This window comes from Bos indicus, chromosome 14, assembly GCF_029378745.1.
Source record: "Bos indicus isolate NIAB-ARS_2022 breed Sahiwal x Tharparkar chromosome 14, NIAB-ARS_B.indTharparkar_mat_pri_1.0, whole genome shotgun sequence".
NCBI lineage: Eukaryota > Metazoa > Chordata > Mammalia > Artiodactyla > Bovidae > Bos > Bos indicus.
This window is the reverse complement of record NC_091773.1, coordinates 45,451,266-45,465,095: the sequence shown is the minus strand read 5'-3', so window position 1 is coordinate 45,465,095 and position 13,830 is coordinate 45,451,266. Positions and strand designations below refer to the sequence as shown.

At 39.2% G+C, this 13,830-nt stretch overlaps 1 protein-coding gene across 3 annotated transcripts in view; it reads left to right on the top strand.

The window, feature by feature from the left end:
• COLEC10 (collectin subfamily member 10) overlaps positions 1-13,830 on the top strand; it is a 54,161-nt gene that overhangs the window by 21,452 nt on the left and 18,879 nt on the right. For 2 of the 3 annotated variants that reach the window (XR_002182286.2, XM_019974078.2), the window contains exons 2-3: positions 10,576-10,647; positions 12,088-12,159. The exons of the other annotated variant lie outside the window; for it this stretch is intronic. Coding sequence is in view for 1 of the 2 variants with exons in the window: in XM_019974078.2 (XP_019829637.1) it covers positions 10,576-10,647; positions 12,088-12,159 (144 nt within the window). In the remaining variant the exon portion in view is untranslated. The remainder of the gene's footprint in view (positions 1-10,575; positions 10,648-12,087; positions 12,160-13,830) is intronic. 3 annotated transcript variants of the gene reach the window in all.

Here is a 13,830-nt window from a genome sequence, read left to right as displayed (position 1 = left end):
CACTTCCATTTTATTTTCTTATTTGATAGGTTATTTTGTCATCAGAGGAAAGAGCAGTACAGATGAATAAAAGCCGAGTCTCTTTTGTTGTTGTTTAGTCACCAGGTCGTGTCTAATCCTTTATCGACCCCATCGATTGTAGCCCACCAGGATCCTCTGTCCATACGATTTCCCAGGCAAGAATAGTGGAGTTGTTTGCTATTTCCTTCTCCAGGGCATCTTCCCAAACCAGAGATCGAACCCATGTCTTGTACATCTCCTGTGTCTCCCGCATTTCAGAGAGATTCTTTACTGCTAAGCCATCAGGGAAGGCCCTAGTCTCCTTACCCCTACATCATTGTTGCTGCTGCTAAGTCGCTTCAGTCCTGTCTGACTCTGTGCGACCCCATAGACGACATCCCACCAGGCTCCGCCGTCCCTGGGATTCTCCAGGCAAGAACACTGGAGTGGGTTGCCATTTCCTTCTCCAATGCATGAAAGTGAAAAGTGAAAATGAAGTCGCTCAGTCATGTCCGACTCTTAGCGACCCCATGGACTGCAGCCTACCAGGCTCCTCCACCCACAGGATTTTCCAGGCAAGAGTACTGGAATGGGGTGCCATTGCCTTCTCCAACATCATTGTTGCTGCTGCTGCTGCTAAGTCGCTTCAGTTGTGTCAGTTGCCAACAAAATACACAGTAATTTCCCTTTTATAACTTCATGACAGTTAAAGGACCTTGCTTGGTGCCTTCTTCCTACTAAACTTTTAGTCTTAGATCATGTTTTGCCTGGGGCAGTGTTGTATCCTTAGGATCCAGCCCAGAACTTGGGAACTGGTAGAAACTCAATAAATATGTGTTCAAGCAATGAATGAGTGAGCACATTGTGCAGTTCTGAACAACTCTTGAGAACAAAGTGTAGAATGTCTGCCCCTATCACAAAGAACTTACACTCTTAATTTAAATAACAATGCATTTAAAAATAATACTTCAAGGCAGCAATTAGAAAGTAGTAACAAGGAACCAGATGGTGAGTTTCCAAGGAAATAATTCCATCAATAAATTCAGAGAATTTAGAATTTAATTTGAGACAAGACTTATGGGTAGGATTTATAAAAGGAGAAAAGGGCTATGATTCCTTTATATTATTTGCAATTTATTTTTTTAATTGCAAGAGTAATTCAAGCTTGTTGTAACATATAACATGTATAAATGTGTATAAAATAAAGATGCATAAAGAAAAAGCTAATGATCTCTCTTTTCACTGTGGCTTCCTTTTCAGATCCAATTCTCTCATGTAACCATCATTAATAGCTTGATATTAACTTTTCTCTGTATTTTTTCTGTTTATTTGTTCTTTCTTCTGAATCGGATCATGTGCATCTGACTTTCCAAAAGGCATTCTTCAGATAATAGAACATGGAGTTCACTCCTTAATTCAGGGATCTTTCATTATTTTTAGTAGTTGCATAACATTCCTCATATTTTCATTAGTCTCATGATGATAAACTTTCAGATTGTTAATGGCTTTTTGTTTTTACCACTGCAGGCATATATACAGACATACATTTGTTCTTATAGTTATTCCCATAAAATAGGTTTCCTATCCCTGGTGGTTCAAATGGTGAAGAATCTGCCTACAATGCAGAAGACTCGGGTTCCATCCCTGGGTCAGGGAGATTCCCCCAGAGAAGGAAATGGCAAACCACTCCAGTATTCTTGCCTGGAGAATTCCATGGACAGAGGAGCCTGGTGGGCTAGAGTCCATGGGGTCGTAGAGAGTCAGATGTGACTGAGCAACTAACACTTTCATTTTCCTTTCAAGGTAGAGTGTATGGATTTTTTATTTTAATCATTATCGATAGATTATTTTCCAAAAGTGTTGTAACAATTTATGTTGCCAAAAACAATGACCTTGTTTTCTCTCTCTGGTACCTTCAGATACAATTAATCTTTTGAAATTATTACTAAATCTGATGGCAAAATATGATACAGACATTTACACAGATATATGTTTTTATGACTAATAGGGAATCTGGACATTTTCATCCATCATTTGCTGTTAATATTTTTAGATTATATTTTAATCTTTTAATTTCATTTATTGTCTTTTTTGGAAAGTGATTTGCAAAAACTTTTTGTATGATAAAAATATTGTTTTTATGTCTTAGTGTTTGATTTTTTTGTTATCATATTTTTGTTGGTAAACTTTATATATTTATGTGGCATCTTTTATCATATAAAAACTTTAAATTTCTCATATAGTCATATAAGTCTTTTATTTTATAACTTTTTCCTAGGAGATGAATTTCAAATAGAGAGAAATACTTGTGCCTTTCAATGGAGACACACATTGAAAGACATTTAATGAACAATGAACAGACACATTGGGCAGGAATAGAAGGTTATACAGGTCAGTGTCAAAAAATAATGCCAGAAAGTTCTACTCCTGCCAGTCTGTGAAAGTCCAAACACTAGACTAATTAGTTTGGACCTGACCTAGAAACACAGAGGAACTGCTGAAATGTTTTGAATAGGGCAGTTTTATAATGAAAATGTGATTTTATAAAGATTAAGTTTGCACAGTGGTTTGAAAAACTGAAGTTCAGTGTCAAAGAAACCAGTATTTCAACAACTATGTATTGAAAAGACACAGTTCTAGGCACTTGGAATCACCAGGGAATAAAAGACTGTGGAGACCATTTAGTGCTCACTTGCAAGGTTAGTGTATGAGGACAGGAAGAGGTAAAATAACAGCAGTAGAAATGGAAGGAAAAAGAAAGGATGGATGTGAGAAAAAATAAGCATCAAGATGGGAGACAGAAAGGAGGAACGAGGACTTCCCTGGTGGTCTAGTGGTGCTGGGGACCGGGGTTCCATCCCTGGTCAGGGAACTAGATCCCACATGACTATGATTTATTAATAGTTTGCTGCTGCTGCTGCTGCTGCTAAGTCGCTTCAGTCGTGTCCGACTCTGTGCGACCCCATAGACGGCAGCCCACCAGGCTCCCCTGTCCCTGGGATTCTCCAGGCAAGAACACTGGAGTGGGTTGCCATTTCCTTCTCCAATGCATGAAAGTGAAAGTGAAAGTGAAGTCGCTCAGGTTGTCTACTTGAAAGTTACACAGTCGTGTCCGACTCTTAGCGACCCCATGGACTGCAGTCTACCAGGCTCCTCCATCCATGGGATTTTTCCAGGCAAGAGTACTGGAGTGGGGTGCCATTGCCTTCTCCAATAGTTTGCTAGGACTGCAATAACAAAATACCACAAACTAGGTTGCTTGAGCAACAGAAATTTATTGTCTTACCATTCTGGAGACTGGAAGTCCAAGGACAAAGAGTTGGCAGATTTAGTCTCTTTTAGCCAAGACCCCTTTCGTTGGCTTACAGATGGCTGTCTTCTCACTGTGTCCTTACATAGCCTTGTCAGGGATGAGCACAAGTATCCCTCATATTCCTTTGTGTGTTCAAGTTTCTCTTCTCATAAGGACACCAATCAGATTAGATTGACTGCCCTAAAAGCCACAATTTAAGTGAACCACCTTTTTAAAGGCCTTATCTCCAAATACAGTCCCATTCTAAAGTGCTATGTAGGGCTTGAACATATGGATTCTGGGGTTATGGTTGTTGTTCAGTCTCTAAGTCATGTCCAACTCTTTGTGACCTCATGGACTGCAGCACACCAGGCTCTTCTGTCCTCCACTATCTCCCAGAGTTTGCTCAAATTCATGTCCACTGAGTTGCTGATGCTATCTAACTGTCTCATCTTCTGCTGCCCCCTTCTTTTGCCTTCAGTTTTCCCACCATAAGGGTCTTTTCCAATGAGTTGGCTCTTCGCATCAGGTGGCCAAAGTATTAGAGCTTCAGCTTCAGAATCAGTCCTTCCAGTTAATATTCAGGGTTGATTTCCTTTAGGACTGACTGGTTTGATCTCCTTGCAGTCCAAGGGACTCAAGAGTCTTCTCCAAGACCACAATTGAAAGCATCAGTTCTTCAGTGCTCACTTAATTTTGGAGAAAGGATACAATTCAGCCCATAATAGACTATGAAACTCCTGTTCTATCCATTGCATCAAGCTTCTGGAGGAAACCTAAATGATGGCCCCATTGCTACATTCAACTTGAATAGACATGGTTCTTAAGACTGAGCCCCTTGAAAATTTCACCTTGATCAAAAGCTGTTACCTTTCATGTAAGATTCTCCCTGGGACAGCTTTTCTCCTTGAAGGCATGCAGTTTCCTGAACATGGTTCTTTTGTAACCATATTCCTCCTCTGGACAGGTACAAGCAATATTTTGTGAATGTTTTAGTATTTATTTATTTATTTGACTGTATTCAGGTCTTCGTTGCTGCAAGCAGGATATTCGATGTGGTGCATGAATTCTCTAGTTGTGGTGCACGGGCTTAGTTTCTCTGTGGCATGTGGAATCTTAGGTTGCCCACCAAGGATCAAACCCATGTTCCCTGCATTGCAAGGCAGATTCTTAAACACTGGACCAGCAAGGAGGTCCCTGTGAACATTTTAAATGTGTTAGGAAAAGTGTTGGCTGTTTACAAGAATGCTCTTATTTCATGCACATTCATCATAAGGAAGTGACGTAATGTTAGGGAAGCATCTCAGAAAGATATCTTAGAGAACCTGTGTGCTACCGCCATCTCTTTACTAATCATGGAGAAACATATTGTTTATTTTTCTTAAGCAAGGTTGACCAAGGTCAGGATCTCCCTTATCCACAGATAGCATGCCTCCCGGCCATGAAGATGGGGAAAATACTGTTTTTTAGAAATCATACCTGCTCATTTAAAAAAAAAAAAAATGAAGAAAATTGCCCCTTAGAATCTCAAATGAAGAAAGAGTGCTGTGATAAAAAATGTCACCATAGATCTGTAATCTCACTACACTATCCCCCAGTGCTATCTTTGGGGGAATCAGCAAGTCATGCCTGGTTTTAAATTAAAGATAATCTTTAATAATAATATTTAATATTATCTTTAATCTTTTCCTTAAAGAAATATATTTATATATCTAAAGATAATCTTCTCTTATTGGCTCCCATTAACCAATCGGTACCAGTTCAAGTATAAAACCATTTAGACCAGGGGTCCCCAACCTCTGAGATCTAATGCCTGATGATCTGAGGTGGAGCTGATGTAGTAATATTAGGAATACATGTAATGCCCTTGAATCATCCTGAAACCAGGAGAAAGACTGTTAATGTCCCCCATCCCCACCCCCATCATATATAACATTATTCTGGCAGTGGAAAAAGTACAAAACTTCCTGTGAATTTTCTTTAGCATTTACAAAACGAATTCTCTAATTTTTAATAATTACTTCCTTTGAGCAGGGGGTAATGACCTAGGCTCAGCTACTTCATTTCAAACTAGAATTTAATTTTAAAAGACTTTTTGCTTGTTGGGGAAAAAAAAATTGTACCTAAAGAAAAATTGCTCAACTGTGTGCTCTGCTGGAATTATGCTGGAGAGATTACCTCAGCAAGCTGGTGGCCTGGGGCGGGGGGCTGAAACAAATCATTTTTGTAAAATTGAAATGAGTTCATTACAGTTGATAGCTTTTCATTTAATTTTTAAATGTAAAGTGGCTATTTTTAAAAGAAGGAAAGTAAGTCTAAATTGCCCTACTAATCCAATGAAATATTGCCAAGAGGATAAAAGCAGACAACTGTGAGCCATGTGGGGATCCTTTCCAAAGCTTGCTTTTATGCTTCTCTTCTGTTCTCATTAAAACAAGTCCCAAAGATCAAATGAAGCTGGAGCCCAAGCTCAAGGCAAGGGGACAAGTTGTTTACTTCATAGCAGCCAGCAGCACTCTCACCACCAGGCGGGGATTCAGGCATACAGGTCAAAAGGATAATAATCCTATTTTCACCCTCCCAGGTCTCTATCAGCAACCACCAGGGAGCAGCAGATGACTAAGTCACTCATCTGGCTGCCTCCAGTTAAGTACTTGCTTGAAAATGAATGGGAAAGCTTACAAGAAGGGAGAGAGGAGAAATAATCATGGCACTAATAATTCCTATTAGTGTGGTTTTATGATTCAGAAAAGCACACACCTGCCTGCGTTTGATCTTGCCTTTTGGTGAGCCAGACATGCATCTTTGGTCTAATTGTGCAGAATTGTTGTTTAGTCACCAAGTCATGCGCAACTCTTTTGCGATTGCAGGGACTATAGCCTGCCAGGCTCCTCTGTCCATGAGATTTTTCAGGCAAGAATACTGGAGTGGGTTGCCATTTCCTTCTCCAGGGGATTTTCCCAACCCAGGAATTGAACCAGCATCTCCTGCATCTCCTGCATTGCTGCTGGTGCTGCTAAATTGCTTCAGTCATGTCTGACCCTGTGCGACCCCATAGACGGCAGCCCACCAGGCTCCACTGTCCCCGGGATTCTGCAGGCAAGAACACTGGAGTGGGTTGTCGTTTCCTTCTCCCTCCTGCATTGACAGACGGATTATTCACCACTGAGCCATCAAGGAAGCCTCATTGTTTCGGAATAACAATCCCCAGACCCAGAAATGTTGGAACAGAAATTTGTTCCCAATCATACACATTGTTCAGAACATTTGTTTTGAAGGCATTTTCCCCTGGTTTGAATTCTAGCTTTATTACTTATGATCGATGTGACCTTGGGAAGTTATTTAACCTCTTTTTGACCTCATTTTCTCTTCTGTAAAAGGGAGATATCCATCTCAGAGGTTGTTGTGGAGCTCAAATGACAGAATGCAGGTCTAGGACTAGGAACTCTTTGGTGCTTAATATTCAATAAACATTATCACTCTATTTGTTTTATGGCTCATAAAACATATCCGGTTCAACTATATTTATTAAGCTCCAGAGTCAAGCACTTTGCTAAGTTTTGGGGGTACTGGAAGAATCACTCAAGACCCCAGGGATCCCACAGGTCACAGACGAGTATAAAGGATAAACAGATAAACACACAGCATGGATGAACAGATGCATAGAAGGTGGTACTTTAAGGAGAATTTAGTACAGCCTGCGGGAGTCAGAGAGAGCTTCCTGAAGGAAATACTTTTCTAATTTTACCTGAACCAAAACTCTCTGAAAAGGGCATTATTCTGGCATTCTACAAATGAGTGAAACAAGGTCCAAGGTCAAGGGCTTCCAGAGGTCCCTCAGCTCATGAGTGGCAGAGCCAGATCTCACTTATAGTAAATTGCCTCAAGGATACATTCCCTATGAATTAAGTCACTGAGACATTGAGCTGGTTTTGTCTTCCCCACTCTCTTTCTTACTTAAAGAGGAACAAAAAATTCACTTTCTGCATCTCCCCTGTTCTCCTTGAAAAATCTGGTGCAGCGTCAACTTCTATAAAATCCACAATCTGCTAAGAACTGCACAATTCTAGAGTGGAAGGGTGGAGAAAGCAACGGCAACCCACTCCAGTACTCTTGCCTGGAAAAATCCTATGGACAGAGGAGCCTGGTAGGCTGCAGTCCATGGGGTCGCTGAGGGTCGGACACGATTGAGCGACTTCACTTTCACTTTTCACTTTCATGCATTGGAGAAGGAAATGGCAACCCACTCCGGTGTTCTTGCCTGGAGAATCCCAGGGACGGGGGAGCCTGATGGGCTGCTGTCTATGGGGTCGCACAGACTCAGACATGACTGAAGCGACTTAGCAGCAGCAGCAGAGCAGAAGGGACAAATTTTTTTTAGTAGGGATCCAGAGGGCCAGAGACAGACGTATTGTTGAATCCTAGTTCTGCCACTCACAAGTTCTATGGCAATAGGGTCACAACTTAATCTCAGTGAGTCTCAGTTTTTCCATCCATAAAATGGAGCAGCAATCCTTTCTGTCTCCTAGAATTGCTGTGATGAGCACATTAGCATAGTGCTGGCACACATTATAATTGCTCAATAAACGTTCACTAATAACTGTAGCTAGAGAAATGCCATCTAGTTCATCCACGTCATGTCACTGGCCTAATCACACTAATCACCTGTGAATTTTTTTCTGAAAGCCTTCCCCTGAAGGAGATACTAGAGTTTCATGTGTGCAGGGTTCCAGTGCCTGACCAGTCCCATGATCTGGAAATCTAACCTGTTCCGTACTTTGCTATGCTTTCATTTAAACATTCTGTTCTCAGAAAAAAATTAGAGAATGGCTGATTTTGCTTTTTCTGGATAAATAAATGTCTCAACATTCTCTCTCCCACACTAATCTAATCTAATCCCAGGAATTTCATTTTTGTTTTTTGAAGTCTCTTATCTACCACTTTCCACTGGAGATGACCAGGACTCCTTCCTGTCCTGAGATTGCTGTGGTGATAAGGCAGGTAGCTGGTCTTAATAATATTGTGGGTTGTGCTTTTTATTTTCAAAGCAGATTCACATGCCTTCCTTGTTGATCCTAATACACTGGGAGAGTTGAGGAGGACGGTGATTATCCCCACTTGAAGGGTGGTGAAACTGAACTATAAAGGAAAGAACAAAAGCCACCACCACTTCTAAGCATCATTACATTCTGGGTCTTTTTAAATTTTTTATTATATACTGGAGAATAGTTGATTAACAATGTCGTGTTAGTTTCAGGTGTACGCAATGTTTCAGTCTTTTCTGCATTTTTGTTGTTTAGTTGCTAAGTTGTGTCTGATTCTTTTTTGGCCCCATGGACTATAGCCTGCCAGGTTCCTCTGTCCATGGGATTTTCCAGGCAAGAGTACTGGAGTGGGTGGCCATTCCCTTCTCTAGGGGATCTTTCCAACCCAGGGATATAACCTGCATTTCCTGAATTGGCAGACAGATTCTTTACTGTTGACTACCAGGGAAGCACTCCTTTTACACATAGTATCTAACTTAAATTTCTCAGGAGCCTTCTTTACTAGATGTTATTAGTTCCATTAATAGAAGACAAAAATGAGGCTCATAAAATGAAGTCACATATTCAACTTTCTCCAGATACTGAATACTACAGCTGAGAAACTCCAGATTGATCTCATACCAAAGCCAATAAGCTCAGTCACTGACTTTTGCAAATTTGCTTAACCCATCAGTGACTAACACGACATAAAGTCAGGATTCCTGGGTCACAGTTTAGGACACCTTCCACCAAACCACTCATTCAGTCCTTGTTGACTGGTGAACTGCTAGAGCTCGACCCACCTGTGACTAGAATGGTCACTGCTCACACTGACCTGCTTTGCAGCTGTTCCCCACTCCTGGCTAGTTTTCTGTTCTTACCTTCTAGGTCCATGCCTATGATTTTGGGATTCTTAAGCATCTGTGATTCTCAAGTCAGAGAGCAGTAAATATATATGGGCTTTCCAGATGGACACAACTGAGCATGGACACATATACACATATTACACAATTTATATATATATAAATTATATATATTTATATATATATATTACACAATTACACAATTTATGTATATATATAGAATATATATATATATATATAATATATAAATAAATAAAAAATATTTACACAATTACACAATTTATGTATATATATATTGAATATATATATATAATATATAAATAAATAAAAAAATTACACAATTACACAATTTATGTATATATATATTGAATATATATATATGTTTATATATATATATATAATATATAAATAAATTTAAAAAATATATTTATATATATATATAAATATATAAAATATATAAATATATATATCACACAATTACACAATTACACAATTTATGTATATATATAAATTATATATATTTATATATATTTTTATATATAAAATATATAAATAAATAAATAATATATATTTATATATATATAAATATATAAAATATATAAATACATATATTTATACATATAATACATTGATATGCATGTATATGGATGTATATACATGCACATGCTTCCATAATTTGCCAGATTCTCCAGCAAGAATAAAGATTTTCCAGGCCAAGCAAACTTCTCAGGGTTTTACCAACAAGGATATTTCTTTAAATACCAAGTTGGATGTGTGTTGGTTTGCAATTTGGGGAATTTCCTCAGTGAAATTTGAACATGTCCCCATACAAGGAGGGCAAGGAATGAAAAAGAAAGGCAGCGCACTCCAAATTGGTGGGTGGAATGTTTCATAAACAACGAAAGTTTCAAGATTCGTCTTGAGCAGCCTTAAGACAAGTAGATCTCTGCACTCACCCACCAGAATTTTAAAGGTTTATTTACATAGATGTCTTAACTGGGCTCAGTCATGTTTTCAGCCTTGGTGATTTCAACACGTTATTGTCTCAAGGCTGCATCCTTGAAATGGCTTGAGCTATGCAAACAGGCTGGAATGTACATTCCACGGACAAGGGAGAGGGTGAGGAGCTAGGGTCTAGCTTGCTGGTCAACCAACGGTCACCTCTTGATTACCTCCTCCAACAACAAGGGAAAAGTGAAAGAAAAAAGTTAACAGGAGTGTCTTCTCTATCTCTGAGTGTCTAGTTCACGTGTACCTATTAGGCATAATCACCTTGAAGCTGTAAGGCAAGCACTGAGCTGAGAGATGAATTCTAACCACGTTCAGTTTCTCCTGGGGAATCTGTGCTTATGTTACTATTTGAGCTACTCCACTCATTCATTTTTCATTTCAAAAGGAGATGATGGTGAAAAAGGAGATCCAGGAGAGGAGGGAAAGCTTGGCAAAGTGGGACGCATGGGGCCAAAAGGTAGGTGACCCGACGTGACTTTGACACTTTTCTCTATACAGGACTTGGCCTGGGAGTTTAGCAGCTTCCATAACACCCTCTGCTCCAAAGAGTCATGAACTGTATTTCACATGTGAATTTAGTCACAACCAGAGAGTTCCCATGAGATTGCTTGTCAGCAAGACTCAGACACAGTTCTCAGGCTGCGTCGTTAGGGCCGATGAAAGAGGAACACCCTGGGAATTCTGGAGCATAGCAGTCTCTGGGACTATCTGAGAAACCATTAGTGTTAGAAATACAGCTTTGTTAATTGCTGTGTCTCTTCTCAGAAGCCACACTAAGCAGCTCTGGTTTAGAGTGTGAGGAGGAAGATAAGAAAGAACAGAAAGAACTGTCTGATCCATGGATTTACTCACTTTTCCCCAAGATCTCCCAGCAAGTGGTGGGGTATTCATGGAGAGATACAAGCAAAGAAAATGAGAATAACACAAAGGATTTTTGTGAATGTTTTCATCACAAGACAAGACTTAACCTTGACAAAATACAGCTTCTGCATTGTGATGTGTGTGTGTGTGTCCTGAATGCTAGAACCGTTCCTTGCCAACTGCTGCAAGGTGGTGGCCCTGGACCACTGATTTTCATATCTTCAGTAATTTAAAGAGAAGCAGACTCTTGGCTTTTGAGGCCTCAGTTTGAGAAATGCTGACTTAAACTCTTCTTAGTCTGAAAATAGGCTTCCCTGGTGCTGCCGGTGGTAAAGAACTCACCTGCCAATGCAGGAAATGTAAGAGACATGATCAGATCCCTGGATTGGGAAGAAATATGTACAATCAACTGCAGAATTATTCTCACATATAGACAGCTTTACAACTGGTAACTATTTTTTAGATAATCACAGATTAAAAACCCAAATTAATAATAATTTTGTAGGAACTCAGGAATTCCTGATTATATATATATATTTTTTAAAAATAAAAATATGGTGGAACAATCTTTGATGTTCCTTTGATTATTAGGTTTTATTATTGTGCATTTGCTCCCTTTTTAAAAAAATGGTAAGATAGTCAAATCTTATTTTAAGGTAGTGAGGAAATAGAATCCCATGAAGCTAAAATGGATCTCAGGAGGAATAGAATTAGAATAAAATACAATAATTTTTTCACTCAGTCCTTTATCTGACCTTTAGATTAAACATCCTCTGCTCAAGTTCTTTAGAAATATTGACTCTGTAAGCATTTTAATATCATCAAACCCAGGAGTCATACTCACTCACACTTTAATTTTAGTGCATACATTATAATGCTATTAAAATAGGTGATATAGCAAAGAATATACATTATATATTGCAGATAGAAGAATGCACTTTTAAGTATTTCCTTCAAGTGAATATCATATGTTAAGCATATCATTAAAAGGAAGATAAAACCTTAAGATATAAAGATGACACATTTTGCTTTTCAGGAGTTAAGGGAGAACTGGGTGATGTAGGAGATCAAGGCAATATTGGCAAGACTGGGCCCATTGGCAAGAAGGGTAAGCTGTATTCTACCATTCTCCAGTAGCAATTTAAAGCAGATGGAACCTACCCTTAATCTATTTTGAAATGTTCTGTATCGCAAAAATGACCCTTTTTCTTTCTTTTAAAATATGAGTTCTCTCTTCCTAGCTTGGCTCTTTCTTCCATATGTAAGCAATGTGTCTTTACAAAAAGGCCTTGAGCAAAATTCAATTGAAATTCAAGGACAGAGTCAAATATAAAGTTCAGTTAAACTCTACATAGAAATGTCTCCTGAGACCTACTGGTTATAATGCTTTATATCATTAAAATGGGTGTCATGACCATGAAGCACATTCGGTTGTAGAAAACAATCATTCATAAAAATCAAGATAGCCAAGAACAGTATAATACTGTATTTTAATTGGAGTGGAATAATAATAATTCTATGTCTGAGATCTGTTAACAGAGTAGGAATCTGAAGTGTATATATCTACATCCTTTTGTTTTCACTCATATTTTGATCCTGCACATTCCTGCTTCACTATTATGTAAAACGGAGATGGCCTTCTGTTTATTATCTCAGCATTCTTATCTTCTTTTCCTAAAGCCCCGCAACGGTAGCTGGTTCTTACTGCTTCTGATATTTACCAATTCATACAGACATTGTATTATTGGTTTGAAGATGCAGAGTGATCACTTTTTACTTGGATACACAATTTGCTTGAACCTACCAACTGCTCCAATGGAGATAAATTGCATCAGAGGAGCATTTTAAGCAGACACTTGCAACACTTGAGCTCACACAATAGTAGTGGGAGGTGGCTACGAAACTATACCTTAGTACAGTATTTCAGTTCAGTTCAGTTCAGTCGCTCAGTAGTGTCTGACTCTTTGAGACCCCATGAATTGCAGCACCCCAGGCCTCCCTGTCCATCACCAACTCCTGGAGTTCACTCAAACTCACATCCATTGAGTCGGTGATGCCATCCAGCCATCTCATCCTCTGTTGTCCCCTTCTCCTCCTGCTCCCAATCCCTCCCAGCATCAGAGCCTTTTCCAATGAGTCAATTCTTCGCATGAGGTGGCCAAAGTACTGGAGTTTCAGCTTTAGCATCATTCCTTCCAAAGAACACCCAGGACTGATTTCCTTTAGAATGGACTGGTTAGATCTCCTTGCAGTCCAAGGGACTCTCAAGAGTCTTCTCCAACACCACAGTTCAAAAACATCAATTCTTCGGCGCTCAGCTTTCTTCACAGTCCAACTCTCACATCCATACATGACCACAGGAAAAACCATAGCCTTGACTAGATGAACCTTTGTTGGCAAAGTAATGTCTCTGCTTTTGAATATGCTATCTAGGTTGGTCATAACTTTCCTTCCAAGGAGTAAGCGTCTTTTGATTTCATGGCTGCAGTCACCATCTGCAGTGATTTTGGAGCCCCAAATCTATTTCCCATGAAGTGATGGGACCAGATGCCATGATCTTCGTTTTCTGAACGTTAAAGCCAACTTTTTCAATTTCCTCTTTCACTTTCATCAAGAGGCTTTTTAGTTCCTCTTCACTTTCTGCCATAAGGGTGGTGTCATCTGCATATCTGAGGTTATTGATATTTCTCCTGGCAATCTTGATTCCAGCTGGTGCTTCTTCCATTCCAGCATTTCTCATGATGTACTCTGCATAGAAGCTAAATAAGCAGGGTGACAA